Source organism: Monodelphis domestica, chromosome 1 (assembly GCF_027887165.1).
Source record: "Monodelphis domestica isolate mMonDom1 chromosome 1, mMonDom1.pri, whole genome shotgun sequence".
In the NCBI taxonomy this organism is placed as follows: Eukaryota; Metazoa; Chordata; class Mammalia; order Didelphimorphia; family Didelphidae; genus Monodelphis; species Monodelphis domestica.
This window is the reverse complement of record NC_077227.1, coordinates 263654348-263672582: the sequence shown is the minus strand read 5'-3', so window position 1 is coordinate 263672582 and position 18235 is coordinate 263654348. Positions and strand designations below refer to the sequence as shown.

Below are 18235 nucleotides of genomic sequence, written 5' to 3'. Positions count from 1 at the left end.
TTTTTCTAGCTCTATGAAAGAATTTTTTGGTAGTTTGATTAGTATGGCACTGAATAGGTAAATTAATTTAGGTATAATTGTCATGTTTATTATATTGGCTCAGCCTACCCCTGAATAATTAATGTTTTTCCAGTTATTTAGATCTGACTTTGTATGAAAGTTATTTTTTAATTGTGCTCATATAGTTCCTTGGTTTTTGGTTGGCAGGTAAATACCCAGGTATTTTATATTGTCCAATTATTTTAAATTATATTTCTCTTTCTGTCTCCTGCTATTGGGCTTTGTTGGTAGTGTATATAAATGCTAATGATTTATGTGGATTTAGTTTATATACTGCAATGTTTCTAGAGTTGTTCATTGTTTTGATTGGTTCTTCTAGATTCCCTGAAGTATATCATCAGCAAAAAGTGTTAGCTTTGTTTCCTTATTGCCTATTCTAATTCCTTCAGTTTCTTTTTCTTCTCTTATTGCTGTAGCTAGCACTTCTAGTACAATATTGAATAATAGTGGTGATAATAGGAACCCTTGCTTTACTCCTGATAGTACTAGGTAGACTTCTAGCTTATCCCATTACAATTGAAGCTTGTTGATGGTTTTAGATAGATGCTCCTCCTAGGTTGTTAATGCCATCTTCCTCGTGAAGTTACATTGTATATATGGGGTTGGAGTTAGGGATTATTTAACTGTAAGCATTGTAACAACCTTTTAAATAGCATGTTAAACTCCTTAGGAACTCCCCCCCCCCATGAGGTTCAGTTGTTGTTGGGGTTTTTTTCAGTAGACTCTTAATAAAATGTTTTATTGAATTGGTTTGAGTTCTACTACATGCAAGATATGCACAGATAAATAGAGAATGATTTGAGAATAAGAAAGCATTAACAACATGGAGGATCAGGAAAGGCTTTCTATATGAGGTATCACCTGAGCTACACTTTGAACGAAGTTTAGAATCCCCAGAAATGGGAGCAAGGAGGGGGTTGATTTTCAGTGTAGAGCATGTTGGTACAATGTATTTGAAGATGAGATAGAATGTAAAATTTGAGGGAAAGTTGTTAGCCCAGTCTAGCTGGACTAGAGAATATGCAATGGTGAGAAATATGAAGTTAGAAAGGAAAGGAAGAATGACTCCAAGATTATAGACCCAAATGAATGGAAGGATTCTGATGACTGCAAACAGGGAACTGTGGAGTAGAAGCAAGTTTATAGGGCAAGAGGATTAATTTTGGCTTTGTTAAGATTGAAATACTTGTAGATAGCCAGGTAGTCATTTTGTCATTTTTATTTAACTGTTTCTCATTGTTACAAGAGAGGGTTCAGTGGTGATGTGTATACTTGAAAAGCACTTGTGTCAAAAAAAATTTTTCTAATCTCTCAAAAAGGATTAGGGAGGAGGAAAGGAAAACTTTTAAAAAAGATAATGGTAAGAGGTTAGGAAGAAATCTAGAATAAAGGGGAATTTAAATACACAGTAGTTTTATTCTGATTTTGAAATTTTTTTCTCCTTTTTTTCTTTCTTCCAAAAGTTTAACTTTCTTCCATTTTTTTTCTTTATATATATATATATTTTGGGGGGGGGGTTTGCTTTGTTTTTGTTGTTTTTTAATTCTTTTGATAATTGACTCATACACCCCCATAACTCAACAATGCATCCTGAGCTGAACTGGATGTTTTTTAACACCCACTTCAGGGGGGGGGAATTGTATTTTAATAAAAATCCAAGATTTTGAAATTTTTTGTTCAAGAAAGATCTTCAAGGAAGAAGCTTGCTAACTCCTAAATCCAAAGAATGAACTGTTGCAGAAAGATGCCAGAAAACCTACACTACATCAAGAAGATCCAGAATGAACTTTGGGTGTGGTTGATTGAACTGAAGTTTATTTGAACATTTATTGTAAATGTATACTTTTATGCCAAAGGGAACTGCCCCTAATTTGGCTTTTTGTCAATGCACCCAGCAAAGCATTGGTTTTGCGTTCTCTCTTTTCTATTCCTCCCTAACTATTTTAATTTCATAGGTGATATGTTTACAAGACCAATGGTAGAGACTAGTCTTCCTCAGGCCTCAGGGGGAAGATTGTGAATTTTAAAACTACTCCACCCTACTCTGGATGTACTTTAGAAGACCCGATTTAGCTATTTCCTGATTAGTAACAATGGAGATACTTGGTTTAACAGAAATCGAGTCTTAGGAACTATACATTTCTCCACCCTACTCAGTTTAACAAAGTCAGGATGCCTGCATCATACTCAAAGATTTAATTATCTGAGGAAATGGCCTTCAACAGACATGTGCAGAAAAAGCGGACAGACCCTTGGGCTGTCCTAAGTCAAGCTAAGCTAACGTTGATACAGATGAGATGCAGGAAAGTGACGTAAAACCGTCTATATAAGGCACGTCACTTGCTCTCTTTCCCTCTTTCCCCGGAGAGGCGACTCTGGCTGGCAGTGTGCTAAGCGTTCCAACATCTTGGCATGGTAGCAGCTATTGTCTGGGTTGGCGGTGAGTTTGCCCTTAAGCTGATTCAAGTTCAGGCATCTTGGCTGAGCCCTTTGGAGTTCAGGCTGATTCCTTCCTCCTTACTTTCAAAATCCTTGTCTTCCTAGAGCCCCTGGTCTTCCTTCTGGCACTTGCCAGACAGGCGGAATCCTACACCTTTTTCCTTCTTCCTTCTTCTTAATTTCTTTCCACTATATCGATTAAATCACCATAAATTTCCAGCTGACTTGGTTATATTTTTTTATATATTTGGGATATCTGTGGCGACCAAATAATTAACATAGTTTAGGTTATTATCCTTTACACTTTGTACTGGCAAAAGTACTAATGTCAGTTCTGCAGATGTTGCTGAGAGCTCCTCTTGCCTTTCATTCCTTGTCAGAACAGTATCCTTTGCTCTCAAAAGAATTGTCCAAGAGACCTAACTCCTTTTTCCAGCTTCCTAATGGTCACACCCTGCTAGAGTCTCTTGAGTAAGATGTGGGCAGGGTGAGGCATGCAGAGAGGAAGGAAAATCATTTCAGCTGAGGTAACATAGGGATACTTCTTGAAGGAGGCATTTGAATTACTCCTTGAAACATAGATAGCATTTCACTATCACTCAGATGCCTTAGAATAAATATACTTCAAGATAGAATAAACATAAGCAGAAACTCACTCAGAATTGAAAAAAAAAAAAATCCATTCAACAACTGTTAACCCTAACCTTATTTTTTTTAAACCCTTATCTTCTGCCTTAAAATCAATACTAAGCATGAGTTCCAAGGCAGAAGGATGGTAAAAGCTGTGTTAGATTTAAAATAAGTTTGGGATTTAAATTGTTGTAGATAAGAGAGTGGGAGCCATAAACTGTGATAATTAAAATATTTGGGAGCAAGGGAAATATATAACAATTATGACCGCTGAAATATGTTTTCTACTGTGTCTTGGTTTTATATAAATATAAGATGGTCGCCAGGGAATATATTCCCAATTTATGAATATGCCCAAGCCAACTGGGTTTTATAGAGAAATTTAATTTATAATACACTGATTAATCAATAGAAAAAGAAAGTAAGAAAGGAATAAGAATGAATAAATCAGTCAGTTGGTTTTATCACTCACCGCAGATCTCTCTAGGTAAGGCTTCTCATGCCAACCTCAGGCTCCACCTTCAAGAGAGCCTCCTTTCAAGAAATGTTTACAGAGAATTCTCCTCCTGACTCCTCCTGAGTTCTCCTTCCACAGCCTCCTTCAGGACCTCTCCAGCAGCTCTCCCTCCAGGACCTCTCCCTCTCAGACCTCTTTTAGAGCAAATACTCCGAGCAAAACCTCCTTCTCCTCTCAGACCTCCTTCAGAGCAAAACCTCCTTCTCAGGAACTCTTCCTCCAGGACCTCTCCTCTCAGAGCAAAACCTCCTCCTTCTGTCCTCAGACCCCACTATCTTTAAGGAAACCATCTAAGTCCCCTCCCCTCAGTTCTCACATCTACCAATCACTGTCGATGTCTCCCCTGTGCCAATGGTGGCTCTAGCTTAACCCAGGACCGCCCAGAGGTCTGTTTCCTTTGCACATGTCTGTTGAAGGTCATATTCTCAAATAATTAAATCTTGATCTTTGCTGCAGCCCTTCCTAAATCCTGTTACTCTGAGTAGGGTGGAGATTGTAAGTTCCAAGACCTGGTTCTGTCATTCCAAGTATCTCTATTGTATCAATTCTAAAATCAATCATGACTCAAAGAACTTCCTGTTCTATGCTTAAGCATAGGTCAAAGCCCTTTCCATTGTTTAGCAAAAGGTTTCTGTCCTAAAGTAGTCTTAAGTAGGGAGGAGAAGGATCCTTCCATGCCAAGGAGTTTCATATTCCAATAGAGTTCTTACTATCAGCAGGAAATTTTTTTCAAGTATGAAATTTCCCAATGGGGAAATTTCCAACATTCATAAGTCTAAGAAATTTTAAGGTTTACAGCTGGCAGTTGGAGTTAAGTGAATTGCCCAGATAGCTAGAAAGTGTCTGAGGCCAGATTTGAACTCTGGATCTCCCATCTCTATGCCTGACTCTATCCCTTGAGCCACCTAGCTGCCCTCAAACCTTGACCTTGTGCAAGAGACTGTGCTAGATACTGGAAATGCAAAAAAGAAAAACAACTTAGAAGTTAATAAGATTTTACATAGTTTTACACACACACACATGTACATATTCTACCAGGTAAAGCTTGGTTAAGACAAAGGAGAGGTCCAGAAGACACGTTCAAAGAAAATTAGCTTTAGGAAATGCTTTATGGAAAGAGGTTATCTGAACTTAATAGTAAGAAAATCTCCTTTGTAGGTACCACTCAGATTCCAACATTGTCACTGAACTCAAGATCTTTCTCCCTCAACCATTCCTTTTCAAGCTTCTCTTTTTCTGTTGAAGGCACCAGCATTTTCCCAGTCCTACAAACCCAAAACTAAGGTGTCATTTTCTCAGGCCTGTCGATTTTACTCCTTGAATATCCCCTCTTCTCTCCCCTGATATTGCCACCACCCTAGCACAGGCCTTCATTTCCTCATTCCTGAATTACTGCATAAATCTGCTGGTGGCCCTGCCAACCACAAGTCTCCCACCTCCCTGTTTGCTAAATTCCAGTGACTTCCTATCTCCTTTAAAGTCAAAAACAAAATCTTCTGGCAGCCCCTCCCCTGCTTCCCACCTTCCCAGCATCCTCATTCTTTACGCCTCACCACATACTCTTCAGCCCAGTAATACTTCCTTGCCATTCTACAAACAAAGCCCTTCATCTCTCCACTCTTGCCATTTTCTCTGCCCTCCTTCATTCCTGGAGTGGTCTCCCTCCTCATTTCTACCTCCAGCTTCCCTGGCTTTCTTCATGTCTCAGCTAAAATCCCTTCCTAACCCCTCTTAAATCTAATGCTTTCCTGTTTTTTTACATATTAGTTTACATATTGCCTTCCCCATTAGTCTATGAGCTCCAAGAACAAGAACTGTCTTTTGCCTGTATTTGTAACCCACTTTTCTTAGCACAGTGTCTGGCACATAGTAGTCACTTAAATACTTTTTGACTGACTGCTCCCTTCTACTATACGCTCTAGGCAAAACTGACCTTCTGGCCTTAAACATTCTCTGTTCTGTCCCAGATCCGTGTCTTCTACTTGGTGTTTCTTGTACCTAGAATGTACCTCTCTTCATGTGCTAAAGTCCAACTCAGATAATCACCTCCTTTGTGAAGTCTTCCTTAATTCTTTAATCAATAACTATTACTTCAGCTGGCACTTGTAACTCTAATGCTCTTATTATGCCTATTAAGATTTTATTCGTGTCTTCTCAAAAAAACAGGGAGAATATTTTTCTAAGTTTTGCCAGCAAATGAAATCAGGCTTACAGATCTATATTTTGAATCATCTACCTTGCTGTTCCGATTTTCTCATACCCCATCCACTATTGGCTATTCCCATCTTTTGTCATCTTGACCAATTCCAGGAGTATGAAGTCAATCCTCACAGTTATTTTGAGTTATTTTTTTTATTATTAACAGTTTGAAGCATCTTTTCTTTTTCTTATTAATAGCTTGCAGTTCTTCTAAGAACTGTCTTTTTACAACTGCTTAATCACATGGTTCAATGGGGATATGATCAGGGATATAGACTCTAAAAGATAACCCTAGTGAAAATATTAATAATATGGAAATAGGTCTGATCAATGAACACAAGTAAAACCCAGTAGAATTGCTTGTGGCTATGGGAGGGGGGTGGTGGAAGGAGGGGAGGGAAAGAACATGAATCATGTAATCATAGGAAAGTATTCCTAAATTAATTAAATAAATAATAAACTTTATTTAAAAGCTGTCTTTTGACCACTGGTATTAGCTTTTGGTCTTATATTTTTCTATGAATTTTCTTTTTACATAAAAGTTCAACCTGTAGCTTTTTAATAGCCTTTCCTTTTCCCTGTCTTTCCTTCTGTTCACTCCTCTGTATTTTTTTTTCCTAAAAAAGAGAATTTCAATTTTCTTTCTCCCTCCCTTTTTTCTCTTCTTTTCCTCCTCATACAAGCAATTCTGTAATAGCAAAGACCTAGAATCTAAAAAGGTACCCTTCTACTAGAGAATGGCAAATAAATTAGGATATGTGAGCATGATAGATTAAATTACCTCTTAAGAAATAAAAAACAGCAGATGGTTTCAGAGAAAACTGTGCAGACCTGCATGAATTGACACAGAATGAAGTGAGCAGAGTGAGAATGATTATTTGTACGAAGAGTACAGCATTATAAAGAAAAACAACTTGGAAAAACTTGAAAACTCTCATCAGTACAATAACCAGAAGTCTGATAATGAAGCATACTATTTCTCTACTGACAGAATGGTGATAGAATCAAGACGAATAAGATATGTTTTGGGACATAGCCAATGTAGGAATTTGTTTTTCTTGATTATGCATATTTGTTACAAGAACTTTGCTTTTCTCCCTTCCTCCTTCCCCTCATCCATTATATAATTTCGAAAGTCTTTTTTGGCTGCCCTTCATTTACTTTGCAAGCCTCACTTCTTCCTTTGGTATTCAACATTATCTTTACAGAAAACTGCCATACTTTTGTTTCTGTTCTTAGTAACTGGCTTTTCTTCCATTATCTGTTTTGTGTTTTGTTTGTGTTTGTGTTTTGTGTTTTGTTTACTGTGGGCCTCTAGATGGTTCATTGGATTTGAGATCCAGGCCTAGAAAGAGGTGGTCCTGGGGCTCACATTTGGCCTTGACATTTCCTGCCTGTGTGATCCTGGGCAAGTTGCTTAAAACCCCCATTGCCTAGCCCTTATTGCTCTTCTACCTTGGAACCAACACAGCATTGATTTTAAGATGGAAGGTAGAGGTTTTGGGGTTTGGGAGTTGTTAGGTTTTTTATTTGTCTGTTTGTTTTTAAGAAAAGAAAAAATATGTTAGTAGATTAATTTCTCCTCTATTTGTATCCATCTCTTTTGACAGCTCTCCCCTTTCTTCAGAATTGTTAATTTCTTCATAATTTCATTCTTGAGAGCTGCCCATCCTTTTAGGGCTGAACTTCCCTATTGTAAAGGCAAATTTAGACAAAGAGATTCTATTTATCCTTTGTCTCTGAACTCATTGCAGTCTGCTCTCCTGGAATATGAGATGTGTATCAAATTGTACCTAGAATCTCTTTCTTTATCGTGTCACAAAGTCTAGATTATAGAGTAAGTTACTTCTTATTTTTACAACCCATTCCTCCTTTTTGGTCACAATTAGGTTTAAATTTGCCATGTTACTTCCATCCCTCTTTTGATGAATAAAAATATCAGCAAGTCAAGAATTTATCATTTGCTCAGCTTTTCAGAGAGAAGTCAAGCAGTTATCTAGAGTTTGAGCTTCTTCCCTTCCTCAATCATTACTATATCCTGCCTACATATCAGGTTTTTAAAAATATATTTCCTGGAAAATTCTCAAGGGCACCAACATAATACTTGGGCTATCCTTATGTTATCTCTCATTCTTGCTAGAAATTGTTGAAACGAAGATTTATGGCAAGATTTATTAATTGATGATTCTTTCAAGGTTCAGCCCCAAGTTATTTAAGAATTCAACAATTTATTATATTAGAATGTTTCCTATACAGTACTTAACTTACACCATTTTGTATTTTAATAGTTCTTTCCAGTCATTTATCTAGAACATAAACAGGAACACATTTTCTTATAGAAACAAGTCAGTAAATGTTTGTCAGATAAATGACCAAATAAAACATGAATTCCCAGATGAGATCATAACAGCCTTTTCAAAACATGTTTCTAAAATATAGTGTAGCATTATAAAATCTAATCACCACGTATAACAATGTTTCCAGAGAGCATGTGTCCTGAATTCGACTTGGTCAGAATTCAAGACTTGGAATCATGAAGTTCTGGATTTTGAATCCTGTTTCAAATCCTTATTAACTGTGTGACACTGGGAAAATCACTAACTTCCTGTGTCTCAGTTTCCCCATCTGTAAACTCAGACGGTTGTACTTGAGAATCTTTAAGATTCTTTCTAGTTCTGAATCCATGATCCTATGATCTTCCCCCTGAATTCTTCATGGCAGGAGCTGAAGGGTTGGAGGTACAAGGTAATGGGGGGAACAAGGAAGATGGAAGAGCAGGTTGCTCATGCAACTCTTGACAGGGACAATAATTAAGAATAAAAATAGAAAGTAAGAGATGTTAAGGAGCTGCAAATCCCCCTTCCAATCTCCCTTTTCCCATTTGTTCTGAAGCCTAGGCTACTGTCCACCAGAGATGTCAAATTCAGGTGGGCAAAATACTCAAATATATGGGGACCAGACTAAAATGTGACTTGGGAAATGTTTAACTAAATAAAAATTTATTACAACATACATAATGTTAATTTGTGGTTTTCTAAGTTAGTATGCACCCTGAAGGTGTCAGTTTTCTATTTTGAGTTTGATGCCACTGCTGTAGACTTTGTTCTATTGCTTTTTGAGGATAGGGAAGAGAGGAGGCCTTTACAACCATCCCAGCTGGGATAGATATTTACCTATAAGAGACATATATCAAATCTTATTTGATTAGTGGGGTTTAATATTAGGATACAATTAACTTTTAGTTCCACTGCTTTATGAAATATCCAATTCAACAAAACCCCATAGACTCAGAAATCACCCATTTGCTTGAAATTATCTTGTTTAAGTTACCTACCCATGGGCCTGTGTTCTTCACAAAAAAGGCATTAGAGAGCAATGAGAATCACAACAGAGGAAATAGACTCTTGCCAATTGCTTCTCCTTTTGTCTCCTTCCTAGAATGCATCATTTAACCAAGTAGACCCTGCATTCTTCAAAAGGGCCTGGGTAGGATGGAGATAAGGAGTAAGGTGACAAAACCCAGGAAACATCTGAAACCTTTTTGGAGGCTTATCTTATCCTTGACTTACTTTTTAGAGAATAATTGCTGGGTGTCGTTGCTCTGTCAGATTCCGAGGGCCTTCTCAAAACTAAAGAAAAGAATCAGAAGCTGTTCTGTCGAGCTCAGCGGCACCAAGAGAAGAAGGAAAAAATCCAGAGGCATAACCGCAGACTTGGAGATCTGGTGGAAAAGAAGCATGATGACTTAAGAAGTCAGTACGACCGTCTGGCACACTTTCGACGCTCTCATATTCTAGAACTCACCTCAATCATTTTTCCCATTGAAGAAGTGAAAACTGGCATAAGGTAGAGGAATCCATTTCTTTCCCTTCCCTTTCTTGCTCCATGTTGCATGTTTCTGCTTGTGTTCATAGGATTACAAATTCAGCAGTGGAAGGGACCTTCAAGTTTAGAGATCTAGTCTAACACCCTTCACTTTAATGATGACAGCATTGAGTTTCTAGAACTCTCTAGGAGTTCTACATCAGGTGATTTGTCCAAGGTCATACAGTAAGTGACAGTCAGGAATTAAGCTCAAGCCCTATGATTCCAGAGGCAGAACTATTTCCATTTCTGATACATTTCTTAACTGAAATTTTGCTTCCCAGGCATTATTTATAATTGAGGTCACTCTTGATAAATAGATTTTCCAGATAAGTTTTATGTAACCCTTGAATGTATAAATCTTAAACAAATTATACTGAATATTTAACTTTTTCTTGAAGACTTCAGAGAGAGAAGTCATCCTAATTAATATTACTTACTATACTAGATGATCTCTAAGGTTCCTTCCAGCATATGATTCTCTGGAAACTCAGATTTGTTTGGTTCAGCTTTTGTTTGCTCTCCTAGTTTGTTCCTCTGCTGCCTTCTCCATTCTGAGTGCTGCTGTTTATAGCTCTTGATGGTGGGTCTTTAACTTCCATGCTCCTCCCTCTACTCATCTTTTTTATTCCCCCAGGCTCTGGTTTATCTCCAGGGTCCTAATTGCTCCAGAATTTTTAAGGCATTAGAAGTCTTGATTATTGGGTAAATAAGATTTACTTATTTAGAAACCAGTGTAGAATGTACTATAGTCCAATTTAGTGAGTTCATCTACTGGTTAATCAGTTCTTCACTTTCAAACAGAAGTAACAACAGGATTGATTTTATTTCATCCTAACTATCCAATGCAGTTGTCATTGCCTTTCTCTCCCTTTAAGAGCATTCTGCTACCTTAGACAATAAATCACAGTCATCTAGTGGGTTTCCTGTATTGGATAGAATAAAAGGATGGGGCCTACTATTTTCATATAACTTCTTTGGCTCTCTCAATTACATTTCATCTAAGAAACATAAATAACCTAACAATCAAGAAGAAACAAAGTGATAATACATACTTGGGTTCCACTTTTTTCTTCTAAAAAGGTTTTTATTGTTATGTTTAAATATTTTATTTTAAAATTTCTTTCATTTGGGGGTTTTTTGTACTTAGTACATGATATCAATAAATCTGAACTTTTCCATCTACAAAGTAATTGCACATGAACCTGTGAACTTATATGATGTTTTAGGTTTTTCTCCCCACATACATCTTCAGTTTTTGTATAATTCACATTTAACAAGATAGTTCCAAAATTGCCATGCTTGTCTCTGTCTCCTTAATGATTTGTGGACCCTGTTCTCTTTCCTTTTTATTGTATCATCACCCTTGCAACATTGTCCTATCTCCCCCTTTTCCCTTACACAGGCTGAGATAGAAACCCTCTTCTATAACACATAAGAAAAGTCTTGGATACCAAACCCACAAATTAGCTGTGGTAAGAATGTAGATCTGTTTTGCACCACTATCTAGTTCATCCACTATCTGTAAAGAAATAGGAAGAATGTCAAGAAGTCATTATCTGACTTCTAAAGTTGTGACTGTAGTCTAATTATTTTTTTCCTTTACAATTGAGGTCATCATATAAATTGTTCTCCTGCTTCTGTTTTTTTTTCTCTTTCATCTCTATTAGACAAGTATTAACACATTTTCCCAGGTTTCTCTGACTCTGGATAAAGTGCCAGGCCTGGAGTCAGGATGGCTCATGTTCCTGATTTCAAATCTGGCCTCAGACACTTACTAGCTATGTGACCCAGAGCAAGTCACTTAAATCTATTTGCCTCAGTTTCTCTATCTGTAATGTGAGGCTGAGAAGAAAATTATAAACCACTCAAGTATCCCAGTATCTTTGCCAGGAATACCCCAAATGGGTCACAAAGTATCAGACATGACTGAAACAACGAAATCACAAGAAATAGTAAAAATATTCTACTACATTCATATACTATAAATTGTTTAGCCATTCTTCAATTGGAAAGTTTGGATGTGTTTTCTTGTTTGTCATTCTCTGCTGTCTCCTCTGTACTCTGCTCCATTTCTCCATAGAAGTTGTCCAGGGTCAAAGACTTTTTTCTGTTGGAGTTTATTTCTTTTGGTACTTGTGGATTGCTGGTCCTTCGTGTTGGTAGCCATTGATTGCTATGCTCGTTTTTTTCTCTGTATTATCTTGGCTTTTCAGCCAGAAATCTGAATGAGGCAGGCAAGCAGTTCTTCTTGTAGTGGACTTTAAAGAGTCTTGCCCTGAGACTATTTTTCCAGTCTACTTTGCTTCTGCCACAGATACCTGGGTCTGCTCTCTCTCTGCACTCCATGCTCCTCAGCCAACTCCTGAGAATTTAGAGATTGCCCAGGCCATACTCTGACTCTGGCAGTAGGTGATACAGGGGAGGGGTGATCAACTCATACTTTGGTAGGTCTAGTTTTACCACCACCACCCCCACAGCATGGAAATACCCCAAAACTGCCTACCTTCAAGACTGTGTCCTGTAGCTGAGCCCCTTCACTTGTCTGATTTTGATTTTTGTCCTTTTGTGACACTTTGTATTGGTTGATTATGAGGAAAGTCCAACCCTTCCTTCTACTCTGCTGCCATCTTAGCCCGAAAGTCCACCATTCTCCAATTGATCATCATCCATTTCCTGTTTTTGTTATAGCAAAAAAATAAAAACAAATCACTAAACATTTTTATACGTATAGGTCCTTTTCCTCTGCCTTTGATCCCTGGCATATATGGCTAGTAGTTACATTGTGAGATTAAAGAGTATACAGTTTTATGATTTGGGGAGTATGATTCTGTATTACTTTGTAGTATGGTTGGACCAATTCGCAGTTCAACTACAAATGCATAGCTCTTTCAAAAATTGTCATTTTTCTTTTTGTCATCTTTGTTGCTCTGATGTGTTTTTTGAATCTTTATTTCTCTAATAATTGGTTATATGGAGCATTATTCATATGATTTGTAATAGTGTTCCTTTCCTCTTTTGAAGCTTGGTGATATGCTTAAGATACCATTTGTCTGGGCAGCTAGGTAGCTCAGTGGATTGAGAGTCAGGCCTAGACATGGGAGGTCCTAGGTTCAAATCTGGCCTCAGACACTTCCCAGCTGTGTGACCCTGGGCAAATCACTTGACCCCCATTGCCTAGCCCTTACCACTCTTCTGCATTGGAGCCAATACACAGTACTGACTCCAAGATGGAAGGTAAGGGTTTAAAAAAAAAGAAAAACCCTCACTGGATCCTCCCAGTGTCTCATTTGGGGGCAGCTGGGTAGCTCAGTGGATTGAGAGGCAGTCCTAGAGACGGGAGGTCCTAGGTTCAAATCTGGCCTCAGACACTTCCCAGCTGTGTGACCCTGGGCAAGTCACTTGACCCCCATTGCCTAGCCCTTACCACTCTTCTGCCTTGGAGCCACAGGTAAGGGCTTTAATTTTTAAAAAAATGATATCATTTGTCTGTTAGGGACTGATTCTTTTTATTGTATATTTGAAATCAATTCTTTATAATATATGCTGCATATCAAACTTTTATCAGAGGAATTTAACTTCTCATTCAATTGCATTTTTTTTTGGTTTTTATTTAGAATATTTTCCCATAGTTACATGATTCATGTTCTTTCTCTCCCCTTTTCCCTCCCCCCTCCCAGAGCGAACAAGCAATTCCACTGGATTATACATGTATCATTGTTCAAAACCTATTTCCATGTTATTCATGTTTGCAGTAGAGTGATCTTTTAACATCAAAACCCCAATCATATCCACATTGAACCAGTTATATGTTTTTCTTCTGCATTTCTGCTCCCACAGTTCTTTCTCTGGATGTAGGCAGTATTCTCCCTTTGGATTGTCCTGGGTCATTGCATTGCTGCTAGTAGAAAAGTCCATTACATTTGATTGTACCACAGTGTATCAGTCTCTGTGTACAATGTTCTCCTGGTTCTGCTCCTTTCTCTCTGCATCAATTCCTAGAGGTTATTCCAGTTCACATGGAATTCCTCCAGTTCATTATTCCTTTCAGCACAATAGTATTCCATCACCATCAGATACCACATCAATTGCATTTTTTTCAATAATGAAGAGCCATAATATTATCTTCTGTCACCTTCTCTATTTTTTGAAAGACATCTCCTTCCCTGCTTCTTAATTTGTTTATATGACCTTTTACATCTAGTTCTTGTGTCCATTTGGAGCTTATTTTGGCATGTTGTTTGAGATACTGATCTAAACCTAGTTCCTGTCAGGTCACTTTCCATATTTCCCAGCAAATTTTATTAAATAGCTGGTGACCTTTGTTTTATCAAACCAGTATGATGCTAATAATAATCTTAATTGGGTCATGATTGTAGCAAAGCAATCTACACTTATTTTACACTTCTCTACTAGAAGATCCCATCTTTCACTTGCCATAAAAGCTATTCCAAACCTCTCATTCCTCCTACTGTGTCCCTTACCCCCACCCAACCCTCTCAACAAAGGGTCCAGAATCATACTTCTCTGAAAAAATTGAAGTAATTAGATTTTTTCTTCTTCCCGCTTGATTATCTCCTATTTCTTTCTTGAAGAAGTAGCCCTACTCCTGCTAAGGCAAACCCCTCTGCATACACCCCAAGCCGTTACCTTCTGTCTTGGAATGAATGCAAAGTATCTGTTCTAAGGCAGAAGAACAGTAAGAGGCAGGCAATAGGGGTTAAGTGACTTGCCCAGGGTCATACAACTAGGAATTGTCTGAGACCAGATTGGATCCCAGGACATCTCATCTTCAGACGTGGATCTATCTGCTGAACCATCTATCTATCCCTGCATTCTTTATCCTATTCTTTATCCTGTGTTCTTATCCTGTTCCATCTTATTTTCTCCAGAAGATTGTCCCCGTAATCATTCCTATTCCCTAATGTTCATTGTCTCCCTGTCTACTAGATGATTCCTTGCTACCTACAGACACATTTGTGTCTCTTCAATCCTTAAAAAACTCTCTCTTGATCTGGCCATCCACCAATAGTTGTCATCCTACATTTCTCCTCCCCTACTTGCCTAGACCCAAAAGACCTATTAACAATCAGTGCATTTTTCTCCTTTCACTCTCCTTTGAATCTCTTGCAATCTGAATTCCAACCTCATCATTCAGTTGAAACTGTTCTCCAGAATTACCATTGATCTCTTAATCTTCAAATCTGATGTAATCAACTTTTCTTGACATGCTCCCTTTTTGTCCTCTCTGTGCGACATTTAAGTACGTACTACATGTCAGGAACTGGGCTATATTCTGGAGATACAAAGAAATGTAAAAGATAGGCCTTTCAAATAGCCCCCATCTAATGGGAGAGACAACATGCAAACAACCATGTTGAAAACAAAATCTATATATGTGGAACCCTCTTTTAGCCATTTGTTTTCATATTTGTAGTCATTTAATTAAGTAACAGCAGTGGCATGTCACATCTTCATTGTCATTGTCACTTATATTAGCCTTTTCTTATGGAAAATTGACCTTTGAATTGGGGGAAGTAAGCTATAGTAGTGGAAAGTATTAGCATAGAAAGAAAGAAAGAAGCGTCCTCCTTTGAACTGTGACTTTGAGACCAGTTCCTTATCTGTAAATGGAGAGGATTATATTAGATAATCTTTATTTCCATGAATGTGTCTAGTTACAAATTCTTCATTAAGACAGAAGTAAAGTTAAAGATTGTATTTAGGGATATCCTCAAAGCAATAACCTGGTTTTGCCTTTATTTCTTTGGAATTTTCATCTGATTACACTGTTATGTGTTCTGATTTTAAGAGTACCCTAGCCTTTATGTGGTGTTTTGGATTTTGTTTTGTTTCTCACTGTAATCTGTCCTGTGTCCTGTGATTATGGCCTCAGAAGAGCAGGGTAACCTGCTTTAGGATTTAAGAATTTGATAGAACTTTAACCTGTTATGTGGGAGTTGGGGAAGGTGACAGTCTGGGATCAGGAGTGCTCTAAGGCCAACTCAATTCTGCTCATTCTTGCAGGGTTCTGTATGACCTAAATATTACTTCCAATCAAGTATTACTCCCTCAGAGTTTCCTCTGGCCAAGTCTCACTCCCTCTCCCCCAATAGATCCAGTATGAACTCTTACTGCAAATGTCATTAATGAGTACATTCTACCCAGAGGCATAGAAATCAGATTCCCTTTACTGATAAGTTCTTCTCGCTTCCTAGGCCTACCCATTTTTCTTGCCTTCCCATTCTCTCTTTTACGTGGACCTATTCAGGGTGATACAGTAGAAGAAGTAGAGTCAGAGGACTTGAGTTCAAAACCCAGTTCTGCCAACTTACTACAAATCACTTATCTCTCTGGACTCATATTCCACATCTGCAAAATGAGGAGATTGAACCCAGTTCACTTTTTTTTTTTAAACCCTAAAGCCCTCTGTCCTCATAACAACAGACAGAAAGACAAGGGCCAGTCAATGGATGTTAAGTGACTTCCTCAGAGTCCCACAGCCTATGAGGTGTCTAAGGCCAGATTTGAACCAGTGTCCTCTCTTTTTAAAAAAAATTTTTTAGGGGGGGAATTTTATTTAATTGATTAATTTAGAATATTTTTCCATGGTTACAAGATTTATATTCTTTCCCTCCCCTCCCCCAATACCCTCCTGATAGCTGGTGCGCAATTCCACTGGGTTTTACATGTGTCATTGATTAAGACCTATTTCCATGTTGTTGATATTTGCACTAGGTTGATTGTTTAGAGTCTACATCTCCAATCATATTCCCATCAACTCTTGTGATCAAGCAGTTGTTTTTCTTCTGTGTTTCTACTCCCACAGTTTTCCTCTGAATGTGGATAGTGTTCTTTCTCATAAGTCCCTCCAAATTATTTTGAATCATTGCATTGCTGCTAGTAGAGAAGTCCATTACATTCTATAGTACCACAGTGTATCAGTCTCTGTGGTTCTGCTCCTTTCACTCTGCATCAATTCCTGGAGGTCATTCCAGTTAACATGAAATTCCTCCAGTTCATTAGTTCTTTGAGCACAATAGTATTCCATCACCAACAGATACCACAATTTTTTCAGCCATTCCCCAATCAAAGTACATCCCTTCATTTTCCAATTTTTTTTTTGCCACTACAAAGAGCGCAACTATGAATATTCTTGTACAAATCTTTTTCTTTATTATCTCTTTGGGGTACAAACCCAGCAGTGCTATGGCTGTATCAAAGGGCAGACAGTCTTTTAGCGCCCTTTGGGCATAGTTCCAAATTGCCTTCAAGAAGGGTTGGATCAATTCACAACTCCACCAGCAATGTATTATTAATGTCCCAATTTTGCCACATCCCCTCCAACATTTATTACTTTCCTTTGCTGTCATATTAGCCAATCTGCTAGGTATGAGGTGATACCTCAGAGTTGTTTTGATTTGCATTTCACTGATTATAAGAGATTTATAACATGTGCTTATTAATAGTTTTGATTTCTTTCTCTGAAAATTGCCTTTTCATGTCCCTTGCCCATTTATCAATTGCAGAATGGTTTAAATTTTTTTTACAATTGATTTAGCTCCTTATAAATTTGAGTAATTAGACCTTTGTCAGAGGTTTTTGTTAAAGATTTTTTTCCCAGTTTGTTGCTTCCCTTCTAATTTTGGTTGCATTGGTTTTATTTGTACAAGACCTTTTTAATTTAATCAAAATTATTTATTTTACATTTTGTAATTTTTTCTAACTCTTGCTTGGCCTTAAAATATTTCCTTTCCCAAAGATCTGACAAGTATATGTTACTCAAATTCTGATTGTGAACATCTCTTTAAATTTACATCAAATTGTTGGTATAAAAACTTTGGATTTTTACCATGTTTGATGCTCTATTTTTTTTTAGATTGGTAATACTCAACAGAAAAGGTTTATGTCCAGGAAGGAGCCTCCTAAGGAACTTTACCTTAATATAAAAGCTGCCTCCTAGAATATTAGTATGGGTAAATCCAATAGCTATCTGTTCAACAGAAAGAATTATAAGTTCTCTCTTTTTAAAATGTTTATGTTGCCTTCCATATTGACAATATGTACTTCCAATTTGACAGCATATCTAGAAATTGAGAAAGCAGTAACCAAAATCCTGGAATTTGCAATAACTCAAAGATCAAAAAGTGGAAAATTATTCTTTAAAATGCTTTTCCAGATTCTTTGTAAATGTTTAAATGTTCCAACATAAATCTTCAAAGAAAAAAAACCTTCAAGTTTCCCTAATATTGATTGATTTTCCTAATTTTCAGGGACCCTGCAGATATAGCCTCAGAGAGTGACACTGCCATGACCTCCAGCACTGTGAGCAAGCTTGCAGAAGCCAGGAGAACTACTTATCTCTCTGGGAGATGGGTTTGTGATGACCACAATGGAGATACAAGCATTAGCATTGCAGGGCCCTGGATTAGTCTTCCTAATAATGGAGACTATTCTGCTTACTACAACTGGGTAGAAGAGAAAAAAACAACACAGGGGCCTGGTAAGAAGAAAACTTTTTTTTTA

The 18235-nt window shown here is 37.6% G+C and overlaps 1 protein-coding gene across 1 annotated transcript in view; it reads left to right on the top strand.

Moving 5' to 3' along the window:
* Positions 1-18235, top strand: part of ATG14 (autophagy related 14) — a 79639-nt gene that overhangs the window by 51023 nt on the left and 10381 nt on the right. Inside the window, exons 5-6 of the mRNA XM_001368883.3 lie at positions 9454-9691; positions 17983-18212. Coding sequence (XP_001368920.1) covers positions 9454-9691; positions 17983-18212 — 468 coding nt within the window. The remainder of the gene's footprint in view (positions 1-9453; positions 9692-17982; positions 18213-18235) is intronic.